The 16,336-nt window shown below is 35.6% G+C and overlaps 1 protein-coding gene across 3 annotated transcripts in view; it reads right to left on the bottom strand.

Moving 5' to 3' along the window:
* The window catches only part of Stag1 (STAG1 cohesin complex component), a 322,127-nt gene that overhangs the window by 169,441 nt on the left and 136,350 nt on the right, over positions 1 to 16,336 (bottom strand). For all 3 annotated transcript variants that reach the window (XM_076576916.1, XM_076576918.1, XM_076576917.1), the window contains one exon: positions 6,303 to 6,379. In XM_076576916.1, coding sequence (XP_076433031.1) covers positions 6,303 to 6,379 — 77 coding nt within the window. The remainder of the gene's footprint in view (positions 1 to 6,302; positions 6,380 to 16,336) is intronic.

Below are 16,336 nucleotides of genomic sequence, written 5' to 3'. Positions count from 1 at the left end.
TACAGGATATCAAACTGTGCTTTGATACTTCATAATGTTGTACAACAGAAGAAAAGCACAACTCCTGGACAGGCACTCAATCGCAAATGTAAACGGGGCCAGGTGTCATGTATGCATACCTGTTATCCCAGAACCCAGGATTCTGAGACAGAATTGCATTACTGAGGTCAGTTATTTAAGGAATTCTAAAGCTAGCCTAGGCTATGAAATAATAAATAAATACAAACAAAAAAAAAAAAACAAGAAAAATTTATTCACCCCACCAAAAACCAAAATAACAAAACCTACAATGTCCAGACACCTAGGCATATTAGATAAATTCTCAACATTATGATATTTTCAACTTCTGTGATTATGGACATAACTCATAAACAAGTTGAGGCACTCCTGTATGTAAAAAGGTTTGATACAGTAACCAGTTCAGGCATTCCACTGACGATTCTGGAATATTTCCATAGCACTAAACAAAGAAGAAGGATGGCTATACCATTACTACTTCAAACAGTTATCTACAGACACTTTTCGGGTTATAAACTACCCACATGATCACCTCCCTCTCCTACACATAAGAAGAATCACTGACTCACAAACATGTTTTTAGCACTCTACGGACTCTAAGCACACAAAAATGAGCAAAGCAACATTTTCTCTTTCAAAGAACTTCTGATTTACTCAAAGAGACAAGGATATGGACGCATAAATGAGTTAGTAAATAAGAGGAGTATAAGGGAAAGCAATACTTGAAAGGAATTATCAATTCTTTGAAGATAGAACAAGGGAAGAAAAATAGGGAATATACTCCAGATAACAATAAAGTTAGCAAAAACCTATAAACAACGGCATTAAAAATAGGATGGCTATTTTAGGTGGCATAAGCTGAAACAGAATGTATGAAAATAACCAGCAAGAAAGAAGGCAAACAAACCAAGCAACCACCAACTCAGTAAGTCACAAAGAAGTTCAAGGTAGTCCAACTTCATTCTGGAGACTATATTCAGGAACTGACCGAGTTCAAGCAAATAACAGACAGATGTGTGCTTTAAAAAGACCCTTTTATGGGAGGAACAGTCCTAGGGACTAAAACATAGGTATTATGTATGCTAGACAATCTTTTTACCAATGAGTTACACCTCAACAATAAAAAGACATATGATTGCAATATGGAGTAAAGACACAAGATAAAAAGGATCAAGGCAAGAGACTTCTCACTCTATTATAAACAAAAGAAAATAGAAGGAAAACATAGTGACTCTAAGATACACAAAACAAAGAGGACATGAAAAGCACCCAAATGTTGAAGTAATAAAATTATGATTATAAGCTACCATCAAGCAACAAAAACCAAAACCATTTTGATTTCAGTATGATTGACTAGATGGGTTTATCTATGACAGGAAACAAAAAAGTGATTGCCCTGTTTGCTCTAAAAAGGCAATGTGTGGTTTTGTCTTGTTCTTTGAGACAGGGCCTTACTATATAGCCCTGTCTAGCTAGGAACTCTCTATATAGATCAGGATGGCCATGAATTTATGAAGATCAGCCTGTCACCACTTCCCAAGAACTGAGACTAAAGACTTGTGTCACCATGCCCAGCAAGAGCCAAATTTTAGGTTTACGACTGCCTCATTCATCTGCAACATATAAGGAAATAGTCACAATCCAACTCAAAATTATTGATACAGAAAATTCAATTTTTAGACTTTAGATCACAATGATAACTACAATCCAAACCATATTGATTTAAATTCAAATTATATCTATAAGTGGGAGAACAGCTTAGTTGGTAAAGTACCTGCCTATCAAGCATGAAGATTTGAGTTTATCCCCCAAACTCAATTAAAGATGGCATACTATTATAATCCCAGATCTTGGGAAGTAAAATAGATAAATCCCTGAGGATTATAGGTTAGCCAATCGAACTTATTAGGAAATTCTCAAGCCAGTAAGAGAAGCTATTTCCAAACAAATGGATAATGTTTGAGTAATTAAACCCAACATTCTCCTCTGGCCTGTACACAAGTGAATTGCATCCATGTGCAGATAATTATACACTCCTAAAACAAATCACTAAATCCAAAGTTTAAGCTTTGAATTATCAACATGTGCTAAAACCACTAGGTGGCAAGTTAAAAATGTTAGTAAAATCACTAGTTGGTAATTACAACAAAAAATGTGTTTACACAAAAATATTAAGTGGTTACTACCTTAAAAAAGAATCAATCTCCGCAACACTGATGATATATACAAGCTGATTTTACTACCTATTACGTGTAACACATGAAACACACAGTGTATAATGTTATGCATGATATATCTTACTAAGATACACAGTAAGGACAGAGTAAAGATTGCCTAAAGCAAGGATGGAAAGGAAAGCGGGACAGGGAAGGACTGAATGCAGCTAACACATGAAGAAGACAACTGTGATGACAGAGGCAGTGGCTGGAGTAAAAGTAATCAAGGAAATATCCCAGTCTGATTCTTTAATACACAGAAACACACCAGGACTACAGAAAGTGACAAAGCGAAGAATCTGATACACAAACTTGTATAGGGCCACACTACCTGAGAGCACTCCAACCTTAAAAACTCAATGACTTGAGGCTGTCGCTTTGCAATGATTAAGCTCTGCTCTGTTCTTTGAGGACTAGGATCTGGAGGTTTTATACATGGCCTAAGGATTACAATGAATTTGTTATCTATTATTCTCAGAGGAAACCAACTGAGAACCACGAGAGTTTTCATATGCTGTCTTAACAGGATGGTCTCCAACTTCTGGGCTTAATTCATTTTCCTAACTTAGTCCTCCAAGTAGTTCAAACAACAGGCAGGTATCACGTGCTTGGTTGCAATATACTTTGGATTTTAAACATATCCCAAAGGTCCAACTATTAAAGTCTTCACTTCCAAAGAGAGGAAATAGAAAAGTAGAGAAACTTGCAAGTATTTGAGAAGTATTTTTAATTTTTCACTACTAGGGCTTAGAATGGTCTAGACATATTTATTGTGTGTATGGGGGGGGAGAGGAAGAGAGTGAGAGAGGAGGGGGGAGGAATGGAGGGATGGAGAGAAATAGAGAGGGAGAGAGGGAGACTGACAGAGACTGTATAAAAATGACACATACTTAAAAGAAAACAAAGTGGCCTGGGGAGACGGCTGGCTCAGCAGTTAAGAGCACTGGCTGCTCTTCCAGAGGACCTGAATTCAATTTCTAGCAACCACATGGTGGCTCACAAACATCTGTAATGGGATCTGATGCCTCTGGTGTGGATAAAGACAGAACACTCATGTATATACAAAACATAAATAAGTTTAAAAAAAAAAAAAGGAAGAAAAAGGCAAGCAAAGTACACCATAAAGTGCTTGAATGTCTGCATATTGACATCTTTTTGGATACCATGTTCCAGAAATCCCTTAAAGGAGCTCCAAATTCTAGATTGACATTCTCTAAATTCTTACATTGTTGTAATCACTGCTTAACATGTAAAATCATATTAAAGTTTTGTAATAATCATGATAGAAACAGTTTTCATTTTCATTTTTCCTCAGAGGAGGACCTTGGTGGTTTTACTCTATGTCCATCCATCTGATTCTCTTGACATACTGCATCCCATTGAACATGGAAGTCAAGAAGTCCTAGTAATCCTCCTGTCTCTGTCTCTGCCTCTCTCACTCAGTTTTTAAGTGGGTACTTGGGATTCAAACCCAGGACCCCATGCATACACAGCAAGGACTCTTACCCATTGAGCCATCATCTCAGACTTCATTTCAGAGTTTTTAACATAACTTATTTTACTTCAAAAATCACTTTCATGTAAAAAATTAGTACAGTAGTATGGACCCTTATTATACTAAGTAGACATTACTACAGAAATGAGGACTCTGGACTCAAGTCTTCTGATTAAGTGGAGTAGAAACAGAAGGAACAGAAACCAATGTTTTTATTTATCAGATACTTTAAAAAAAACCTTAATTTAAAAATATTAAGTTTGGCAAATTGTCAGGCAATTACTTAATACTTCCTATGAGAACTTGAGCAAGTCCTTTGAAGGTTTTGAGAAAGATGGGATAGAAAGAGAGTATCTCTGTATGTAAATTTGTTACTTCATGTTTTCAATAAGGCATAAAATGTCTTAACAATTTTATATACAACAGAAAAAATTGAAACTTTAATTTGAAATGGGAGGTAATTTGAATTTCCAGAAATAATATGCAGCATTTTATTGATGTTTTCTCAGTTTTTAGACTCAATCATCTTTAAACTTGTTAAAAATGAAATCTCTGAGGCCGGGCATTGGTGGCGCACGCCTTTAATCCCAACACTCGGGAGGCAGAGCCAGGCGGATCTCTGTGAGTTCGAGGCCAGCCTGGGCTACCAAGTGAGCTCCAGGAAAGGCGCAAAGCTACACAGAGAAACCCTGTCTAGAAAAAACAAACAAAAAAAAAAAATGAAATCTCTGATGACATGAATAGATACAGAAATAAAAAGTTCAATAATTAAATTTAAACAAAATAGCTCAGGGAAGCACATATAATTAGAAAAGAGAAGAAATACTGGATAGCACAGGCCTATAGCCTGGGGTTCCCAAAGGACCTAAGGAAGAAGAAGCCTAAGTTTAAGACCTGCCTGGGTTACAGGGCCAGTTCAAGGCCAATCCTGGCAACTTACTGAGACCAGGAGGGAGGGGAAACTGTGGCTGGTATGTAAAATAAATAAAAGCATTTAATTTTTTAGAAAGAAAGAAAGAAAAGAAAAGAAAAGAAAAGAAAAGAAAGAAAGAAAGAAAGAAAGAAAGAAAGAAAGAAAGAAAGAAAGGAAGAAAGGAAGAAAGAAAGGTCTTTATCAGACTTCCAAGGAAAACAAAACAAAAACTATGAGCCAAAATAAACATTTCCTCTTCATAAGTTAATTAATATAGATACTAGTCTTAGGAATCTGAACAATACAGTATTTCATATAAAACACATATAGATATTCATACCAATAAAGAAAAAATAAATTATAAACAATGTCATAAAATCAGTTTTTATGATCAGATAAGTTGAAGGGTTAAAAAAACCTGGGAATTTAAGAGGGGTTTTGAACACAAAATTAAAGGAGAGAAATTGGGGTTGGAGAGATGACTCAATGGTTAAAACCACTGGTTGCTCTTCCAGAGGACCTGGGTTCAATTCCCAGCACCTACATGACAGCTCACAACTAAGTGTAGTTCCAGTTCCAGGGGGTCCAACACCCTCACACAGACACACATGCAAGCAAAACACAATTGCACATAAAATAAAAATAAGCCATTAAAAATTAAGAAAAATAAAGAAGAGAAATTGAAGACATAGAAACGCATGAAGAACAACTCAATTCCTATGAAATATGACTAAATCAGACTACAAGATGTTGGCAGAGTACTTCTGTAATTGAGAACATGAAAAACACTTCTGGCATGAAATGCATGAGAAAATGTGGCTATCTGATGGAAAGGACATCAATTAAATTATACATATTTGAATGTTTGTCATCACATATTTGTATTGCTTTATTCAAATGGAAATTGATAGTAATAAAAAGACAAAACTAATCACAAAACTAATCTAGAGAAGACAATCCTGCTAATGCTGAAAAAAAAAAATCTTTCAGGAAATAGAAGTCTTCTGTAAATCAAAAGGATACATTAGAAGAATAAGTGATGGATTTAAGCGAGTACACAGAGTCACTTTATCATAAATACAATATAAAAATTAAAGTGTGAAAGTGTTTCTGAATCTTATAATACATCAAAACTAGAAATTGTGATTAGTTCGTGAATAATAAGAATAGAAACATATACACTAAATGAAAATTAGAGCACTCAAGTAGCATGTTCCAAGTAGAAGCACACACACAAGTATTTGGAAAGTCTGGAAAGTGAGAAGATTCTGTACCATATAAGTTTTGAGAAATGCTTAATTAAATACAGTTAAGCAAAATTTTCTACACTAGAATTTCTAACAACCTTAAATAATATGTCTTAATAAACTCTAAGATAGGCTTATATACAACACTGCTCAAACTTATCCAACCTCTAATAAACCATTTTCCCTCTAAAGCATTTAACAAAGTTAACATTTCATGTTGGTAATAAATAATGAAGTTGGGAATTGGAGATTGTCAGACTTAATGCAAGATGTTAACTTTAATTCAGGGCTTTATAAATGCTATTGTCTACTTTTAAATACTAAGCAAAAAAATTTTTTTTGAACAATCAACATATTTACTAAAGATTTAAAAGTATATGGAATCAATTTGTACAGATATTGGAATGTTATACCTCATCAAATTCTTCAGTCATTTTTCTGATGATTTCTGCATTCTGCATATTTCGAAACATCTCTATTCTGACAGTACCTGTGGAAAAATAGATTTTATAGTTAATCTTTATCTCACACTAAATATTAAGCCTAATCTGATCACTGTTTGAAAAGTTACATAAACTTATTTGGGTTTCCTGTTCATCTCAAAATTTTCCTTTAGTTAAAAAAAATTATGGGTATGAGTGTTTAGTCTATATGCAATGCCTGCAGGGGCCAGAAGAGGGTGTCTGATTCCCTAAAACAAGAATTACAGATTGTTGTACACCACCATGTGGATGCTGGAAGCCAAACCCAGGTAGGTCCTCTGGAAAAGTAGCCAATGCTCTTAACTGCTGAGCCATTTTCCAGCACCTCAAATTCTTTTTATACCATTTACTTTAAAAGAAATATAACACATTTTAATTAAATTTTTCTAAAACCAAGCCATTAAGTTCTATATAAAGATTAAAGATGAAAGCAAGTTTTTTTTTACTATTCTAATTCTTTTGTGTTACTTGATAGCTTAATTTTACCCCAAATATGGTTATAAAATTTATTAATGTACTGACATGCATTTTTTGTTAATTTTGAAAAATGTTTATTTTTTAAAAGGTCAACATAATTTAGGGCTAGGGCAATATAGATCAGTGACAGAGCACTTGCTTAGCACAGCATACATGTGTCCATAGTACAGTCCCCATTATGGCATCCAACCCCCTCCCCCTCCAAAAACATCAATGTAATTTTGAGACAGGGAATGATGGTAGAATGTTTGTCTGGTATGCATGAAGCACCCTAGATTTGAGCTCTAGCATTGCATAAACAAGGAACAGTGGCACATAGCAAGTTCCAGGACAAACTAGACTGCATAAGATGCCATCTCTAAAATCAAACACAAGACAAAAAAATATAATTTAAAGAAATTAAAAGCTTATAAAGAACACTGAAGCAGAGAATCTTGACCTAATTTTTTTAAAAAAAGATTCGCCTTTATTTGTGTAAATGTAACATACTCAAAATTTTCGTTCGTTTTGAGGGTGGCTGGGTAGGTGGCTCAGTGGAAAGGGCACTTGCTGCCAAGCCTGACCCCAGTTTCATCCCCTGGACTCACACAGTGAAAAGAGAGAATCAACTTTTACAAGTTGTCCTCTGACCCCCACATATAACATGGGGCATGCTCATACACACATAAATAAATAAGCAAATAAATAAATAATTATAATAATTCTTTTAGTCACAAGATTAACGCTTAAAAAAGGATGAAAGTCCTTAAAAACCAACCTTCAGGTTGACGCCCCTCTTCAGCAACCCCCAGCAATTCAAGCTCTTAGGAACTCATCCAATAACTATGAAAGTAGTAGCACTCACAAAAAATATACTAGGGAGAAAAGTACTACACATGTGACCTGAAAACCAGATCATAAAAGCAACATAGTTCCACTTTTTTCTACGAGTTGTAGGGAACACCAAAGATAATGAGACTACAGAGACTCCCATAAGATGAAGTAAGGACTCTAGTCAACAACAAAAGAGTAAGTATTTTTGGAAAAAAGAAATTCCTCCCCTAGACAAAACTTACAATGATGGCGACCCTGAGCAACAAACTGAACATAGCACTGTAAGACAAGGAGAATCAGAACTACTCCATCTGAGCTGATATTAAATTCTTGAACCACAGAAACAGTGATAATGATAAACAATTCTGTTTTTAACCAATAAACTATACAACAACTTATCAAAAAGCAATAAACATGTAGTATAAATTGCTCAAAGATTTAATGTACAATAACCAGAAAACATACATTTAAAAGAATTTGAAGTATTCTTTTTGTGTGTGTACAAATGTGGGAGGAATGTAAATATGTGCACATGAATATGTGCAGGTACAGTTGGGTGGAGGCCTGATACTGACATCTGGTCCACCTTTAACTGAGGCAGAACCTCACTGAATCTAGAACTCAGGATTTTGAGTATTCTGGCTAGCCAGCTTGCTTCAGGGACTCCCTGTCTTCACATCTTGCTGCTGGGATGACAGACAGGTGGGATTTCCTGCACACCCAGGATTTTATGTAGATTCTGGAGAGCTGAAACCCAGTTCTCATATATGTTCAGCATGTGTTTTCTCCAATGAGCCATCTCTCATGTTCATGGAAGGAAAAAGATGACATCAGCACCTTAACTTCAGGTGATTTTTATAAATGATTCAAGAATTTTATTACTATCTGTTTATTCAACAAAAACACAATGATGAGAAAACTCAGACATAAATGGCCACATGTGATAAATTACAGATGAATAAATTTAAAAAGAATAAAGATCCAACACGTGAACTAGCAAATTATATATTAATAAAAGGAAACAACTGATACACATGGTAATATTTATGGTTTTTCAATATAAAAGGTTGAAAAAACAGTGTCAAAACAGGAAAGGATGGACCCAGCAAGATGTCTCAGTTGGTAAAGGTGCCTACTGCCAGGACTGATGAAATTAGTTTGATATCTGAACCAGTGTGATGCAAACTGACCCCCACAGGTTGTCCACTGACTTCCATACATTTGTTGTGTCAAGTGCAGGTTCATACATATATCCACAGATGCACACGCACATAAAATAAGTAAATGAAAATGTAGTAACATTGTTTTAAAAGATACAGCATCATTCCATTCATACAAAGCCCCAAAACAGGGCCTAACAGAACACACCTTTAATCCTAGCACTGAGGAGGCAGAACAATATCTCTATGAATTTAAGACCAGACTTGTCTGCTTAGCGATATCTAGGCCACCCATACTGACAAAGTGAAATCCCGTCTTACAAAAAAACCAAACAAACCAAAAAAACAAAAACAAAAACAAAAAAACCAAACAAACCAAAAAAAAAAACAAAAAACCTCTAAAACAAGCAAACTGTACTGATTAAGTTTAAAGTCACCTAGCATGACCAAGTGTACATGAAGAGTAGGAGAGCTAAGAGAAATTGGTATAAAATAAAAACTTCTCATAGACAGGAAAATACTATATATTATAACTGAAGAGGCATTAGGTAGTTATATGCAGTTATATAAAGTCATTCAGTAGAATACTAAAATGTGTCAATTTTAATTTAATTTTATCTTTGTTCCACTGATTCTCCTAATTTTAAGAATATGGTCAAATCACTTATGGTAGATCCAGGAACTAGAAAAAAAATCATATTTGCTTAGAATACCCGCCCCCTATGGTTCTTCCATCCAGTTCTGTAACTTAGAACTTTAGAAACATGGAAAACCTAAAACATTATAAATCTAACCTTGCCTGTAACTGGTTGTTTATAGCCTCGGGCAAGAAAAAGTATAGATAATGTGAACAATACTATTTCAATAATGACTTATACTTAGTGCTTTAAGATCCTGAGCACTGTAAATGATGCTCTACTCTATTTCCATAACTAATACCCCAAGTTCAAGCACAGTACTTTTACCTATATTTTCAATGAAATAGAGAAGCTCACACACACACACAAAAAACCATCATTTCAAGTGCTAACATTAAGAGAGGGAGGAATGCCAGGCAGTGGTGGCGCACGCCTTTAATCCCAGCACTTGGGAGGCAGAGGCAGAGGCAGAGGCAGAGGCAGAGGCAGAGGCAGAGGCAGAGGCAGAGGCAGAGGCAGATGCAGAGGCAGGGGGATCTCTGTGAGTTGGAGGCCAGCCTGGGCTACAGAGTGAGTTCCAGGAAAGGCACAAAGCTACACAGAGAAACCCTGTCTCAAAAAACCAAAATCAAAACCAAAATAAAACACAATTACTCTTTTTATGAGGCTACAGTTACCCTGATACCCAAACAACACAAAGATGCAACAAAGAAAGAGAATTACAGACCAATCTCTCTCATGAACATTGATGCAAAAATACTCAACAAAATATTGACAAACCGAATCCAAGAACACATCAAGGGAGAGAAGAAAACAGTAACTAGCAAAGAAACCACTATGAAGAGTACCTCATGTTTCATACCTTTGTAAGGACTATAAAATGGAAATAACCTATTAATAACTCAAATGCCATGATGCTAACGTATTATCTTTTTTTAACAAAGAACACCCATGCATACTCCCACATGGATAATATTCTAAAGATTAGTCTTCTCCACAACATGACTAAATAAATGCCTTTGACAACATTATCTCCAGATTGCCACAACAGTCTTTTCTTGCCTTAATACTTTAACATTTTTAAAACTATACTAGTTGTTATAGCAGCTCTATATTGTATTTAGAGACAAGTTTCTCATTTCTTTCATTTGGTCATTTATCTGAGTAGACTTAGGTATTTTCAAAGTTCTATCCATTACAATACTGAATTCTGCACTTTCTAACATGGAAATATATATTTTATACCCCTAGTAATTTACTCATAAAGAGTACTGCAGACACCATGACATACTAAAATTTTCATTCCATTAGTTGTTTCAAAAATACTTAACATCCTGAGTTTTTTCTTATTGAAAGTTTCTTTTAGAGAAAAAAAATTACATAACTGAACACTGGCAACAAAACTAAAGAAGCGATCTTAAGACATTTGCTTTGGGGTTTTTTAATTTTTCACATTCATATCTTTCTTCATATTATGTCAATGTGTGTGTACACATGGGCCAGTGGGTGATAATCAGAGGACAACTTGCAAAAGTCAGTTCTTTCTTTCCAGCATATAGGTCCCAAGGATTAACTATGGGTTGCCAGACTTGACACCAAGCACCTTTACCTGCTGAGATACCTCCTGGGCCTTATATTATGGTTTATAAAGATGTGTATGTCTGCATGTATGATTATGGTCATACATGCCGCCCATAATCTCATGCCAACCAACTAATAGTGTCCTACATTCAAAGAAACATAAATATTGAAAACAAAGAAAGGGAATTATTGAGATTAAATACCACTCTTTTAAATATTAAAAACTTATGAGAGAATCTCAAACTAATTATCTTATCACCACCATACACAAATGATTTATACACACACACACACACACACACACACACACTTTTTGAAAAGAAATCCATAAAAGATTATTTGATAATATCTTTCCAGAAAGGTAATATTTCTAATAATGAAAACAATTTAAAATTTCTATTTTTAACAATAAATAATTCTCAAATTAGAAATAACAGCAGAAATCTAACAAATTCACAATAATTTAGGATAGTCTTGGTGGCGCATACCTGTAATCCCAGCACTCGGGCTTACACAGGAGGTTTCTGAGTTTGAGGTCATCTCAAGCTATAGAGCAAAACCTTATCTCCAAATAAAAACGATTAAAAATGATCGTGAGAGCAAGGCTTAGTGCAACCTCTGTGGTATGTAATTTTTCAAATATCTAACAAAACTACAAATTCATAAATTCTTTGATACTGAGACTATACTTATAGCAAAGCATTCATAAAATTTTTAAATGTATAAAATAATTGACAAGTATTCTGTGAATCACTATAATAGCAAAAATGAAGAAAAATTCATATGCCATTATAAAGATCAGATTAGATAAATGTTAACAATGCTGACAGTGGTAGCAGCAGTCAGCATCCCAGTGCTTAGTATCTGCTAACAAGTTTTCATGTTAATACATTTAATTTACCCAACAGTCTCATGAAAATGTACTATTCTTTCTCTCAATGTACATATGAGAAAACTAATACCTCTAATAGCAATTTGCAAACAGATTTTGCAAGCAATTGATCTACTTTGGCAGACTGGCTATGACTAACCACTATTTGTTCTTAATTATTAAGGGCTCCATTAAACTGTCAAAATACATTAATGTCATCTAGGATTGATAGAGAATAATGTGCAGAATACATTTGTATATTCCAAAAGATACTGAAATATATACTATATATGAAAATATTATTAAAAAGTTACGTAGTAAGCTGAAAAATCTGGTTACCTTCAGGAATAAGAAAACATGTGGTTAACATTTGAGGAGGTAAGAAATATATAACATGTTTTTGAAACAACTCTAAGAATATATTACTCAAAGCAAAATATATATATAAAAATACATAAAAGAAAAATTTAAATACTAATCAATAGAATAAATCCTTTTTAAAAAGATTTATTTTTATTTTTATTTTTTTTTTTTTTTTTTGGTTTTTCGAGACAGGGTTTCTCTGTGTAGCTTTGCGCCTTTCCTGGAGCTCACTTGGTAGCCCAGGCTGGCCTCGAACTCACAGAGATCCGCCTGCCTCTGCCTCCCGAGTGCTGGGATTAAAGGCGTGCGCCACCAACGCCCGGCTTAAAAAGATTTATTTTTATTATTATTTTTTTTTAATGTGAGTATCTACATGTACACTAGGTGCATGCCTGGTGCCTGCAGGGGCCACAAGAGGATGACAAATCCCCTAGACTGGAGTTACAGATGGTTGTGAGCCACCAAGTGGGCATGGGAGAACTGAACCAGGTCCTCTGCAGCTAACCACTGACCTATCTATCTCTACAGTGTTGCTTCTGGCTCCACTTTTATTTAACTTTTAAAAGATTAAGAAAATTTGCCAGTCCGTGGTGGCACACGACTTCAATCCCAGCACTCAGGAGGTAGAGGCAGGAGGTCTCTGTGAGTTTGAGGCCAGCCTGGGTCTCCAGAACGAGTTCCAGGACAGGCTCCAAAAGCTACATATAGTAGAAACCTTGTCTCAAAAAAACCAAAAACCCAAAACCACATACACACAACACAAAAAGGTAATTCTTACTAATTATAGATATATAATGTTTGTCACCGGTCATGTGTAGAAACTTTGGCCTACTGTTTATTTGTGATTTTTGGAAAGTGCAAGAAATTTTAGAATGTGAGGTCTAACATGAGCAAACAGGTCACTATAGTTGATCTGGGGGAGGGGGGATACACAGTCCTCTGGCCTCTTATTTTCTCTTTCTCTGCTTCCTGAATGCCATGATGTAAACAGCCTATATCATACATTTCTACTGCTATTACACATTCAATGCCTTATCTAAAAGTAACAGAGACAAATGACCATGAACTGAAAATTCTGAACGTTTATATCAAACTAAATCTTTCCTGGCTGTAATGAAAAATAAGAATGAGCTGGGCGGTGGTGACGCATGCCTTTAATCTCAGCACCTGGGAAGCAGAGGCAGGCAGATCTCTGTGATTTGAGGCCAACCTGGGTTATAGAGTGAGTTCCAGGAAAGGTGCAAAGCTACACAGAGAAATCCTGTCTCGAAAACAAACAAACAAACAAACAAACAAACAAAAAGAATGAAGGGTTATGACTACAACAAAAGCTCATTATTGAGTTCAGAACCCCTTAGAAGAGGTTTGTGAAAGAAATCTGGAAGGGTTCAGGCTAGAGGCCTAAAACGCTGTAAGAAATACAAACTGGGAGGTTTTAGTGGCAACTGAGAAGACCAAAATATTGGGTGGAATGTGGAGAACAATGACTGCTCATGAGGAAACAGGACTCTACTTGTGAATTAGACTGTATCATGTTATATAAATCACACACACACACACACACACACACACACACACACACACACACACACACAAACCCTATATATGTTTTGTAATTTAAATATGACAGAATAATAATTTGGTGTAGAGAAGTTCAAGGGAACTCAGAATTCAGGTGGTTGCATAGGTATTGTTAGCTTAGTAGTTGTTGATGAAAATGGGGGCGGGGAGAGACAACTGAAATGTCTTAGAAAACTTCGGACAGTGAAAAAAAAAAACCTGTAAATTGGGATTAACAATGGCCATTCAGAAGAGATTTGACAAACACTCTGCACCTGAACTATAGGACTATCTTGATGGCATTTCAAGAATAAGCCAGTTCTCACATAAGGCAAACTCAGGGATAATGTAAACTTCATCTCAAAGGCTCTCCCTTAAGAGCTTTGCAAGGGAACACTGCTCACATAGAACCATCTAGAAGTTGTTTCCTCAAGATTACTTTACCATGTTCAGTTGCCCACGCATTCAAGAGACTGTTGCAACCACAGTCTAAGCCTGGTTATGACTCAAACTGTAGAGTAACAATGATCCATAGAACACAGTGCTGTTTCTTCAAGAATGCAGGAAGAAAGACTACAGAATCATAGACACATCCATCCACATTTAAAAGAAAATCCAGGAAGATTGGACAATTTGTGACAAGTCTGTAATTCCTGCTAAGATGCAATCAAGATGCCAGGATTTGGGATATTGGTCGTGGAAAACTACAGGTAAAGTTGAATCAAAAAAAGGTGGGGAGAGGCAGGAGAAGGGAGTAGAGATAGGAAGAGAGGCTAGGGAAGAGAGGGGAGGGAAGGGGAGGGAGAAGGGGAGGAAAATGTGAGCTACCAAAATGCAAGACTGGAGCTTCCCCAGTACAATGAACTTCTTCGTATTGTGTCATTATGTACCTGGAAGTCAGATATGGATCTACAAGATTTAGCATTTGCCCAGCTGGGTTTCAGGTTTACTTTAGTCCCATCTACTTTCTAGGCTCCTATACCTATCTTTTTTTAATGGACTTGTTTGCTCTATGCCACGAAATGTTGTAAGAACAGAAATTTCTTTTTGATAGTAAGGGTACTACGAGGAAAGACTCAGGACTTGGATATCTGAGCAACACTGGAAATGGCAACACCACAGTGACTCTTTAGAAATGAGACTAACCACATTATGAAATACCCGTGAAAGGGTAGAAGGATATGGTTTGAAGAGGATATGTCCCTCATATGTTGAAACCTTGATGTGCAGCTTAGGGAGCTACTTTTTTATACATATTAAAGATTCTAGCAGGAAGTGGATCACTGAGGGTGTTAACTTTGGAGTTCATCTGGCTCTGAGCCCTTTCTGTTACCACTCCTGTCTAATTTCTGGCCACCATGAACTAAGAAGCCTCTGCTACAATTGTCAGCTGTCAAATTCTGCTTTTCTTGGATTTCAAAGAAGTAGTCACCCAACCATGAACTAAAACAAAGAACTATACCATGAACAAAAATAAATCTTTCCTGACTTTCATTTCACAGCAAGGGAAGTAACACTAAAAAAAAATGTATAAAAAGGCACCAGTGGAGTCTTTATTTATGTGTGTACATTGAAGGGTAGAAATATGAAAACCAAACACAAGTTTACCAGAATACAAAATTTGATGGTTTCTTATTTATCATATGAAAAAAGATGAATTAAAAAAAGCTCAAAACTAAAAGTGAAACATATCCTTTGATAATTATCACTATGTACAATAATAAAGTTTAGTGGTGACAATAATAATCACAACACAGAGGAAAAAGAAGTTACATTTCTTTGGAATACACTTTGGTTACAAGATCTTTGAATTAATACATGGTAGTGTTTTTCAGCTCCATTAGCTATTAGCCATGGAAAACTGCAAAAAATGGGCATAATCTCGAGAAACTCAAATACCTTTTTTTCAGTTAACTGCCTTTTTTGTTTTTTTTCCCTGTAAATGACATGACTTCATTCTTATTACGGCTGAAAAAAAATCCTGCTGCATGGTATGTAGACTTTCAAGGCTTTTGTGTAATGTCTAAAAGTGGCAGAGTTGGGTTACATAGTAGTGACTGACTCTCTCTCTCTCTCTCTCTCTCTCTCTCTCTCTCTCTCTCTCTCTCATCTGCATTCTCAAGAGAGTATAAAAGGGCTCCCATTTGTCCACGTCCTTGTCAATATCTGCTATGTTTTCTTGATGACTGACATTATGACTGGAATGAGATGGAATCTCAATGCATACTTCATTTGCATTTCCATAATGGAAAACCATACTAAAATTTGTTTTTATGTTTATGAGGGCCATTTGTAGGCCATCTTTTGAGAGCTATGTGTTCATTTCACTAGTCTATTAAGTGACTAGGTTGTTTGAGATATCTAACTCTGAAGGTGAGGATAGGGCCACAGCAAAGAACTTCAATTCCTAGATCCTGGAGAGTGTATAGCACATTGAAGCTTAAAATATTTGCAGAAAAAAAAAAAACATAAAAAACTCTTTGATATTGTGTCTGCAGTTCG

This window comes from Peromyscus maniculatus, chromosome 7 (genome assembly GCF_049852395.1).
Source record: "Peromyscus maniculatus bairdii isolate BWxNUB_F1_BW_parent chromosome 7, HU_Pman_BW_mat_3.1, whole genome shotgun sequence".
In the NCBI taxonomy this organism is placed as follows: domain Eukaryota; kingdom Metazoa; phylum Chordata; class Mammalia; order Rodentia; family Cricetidae; genus Peromyscus; species Peromyscus maniculatus.
This window is presented reverse-complemented; position numbering and strand designations above follow the sequence as displayed.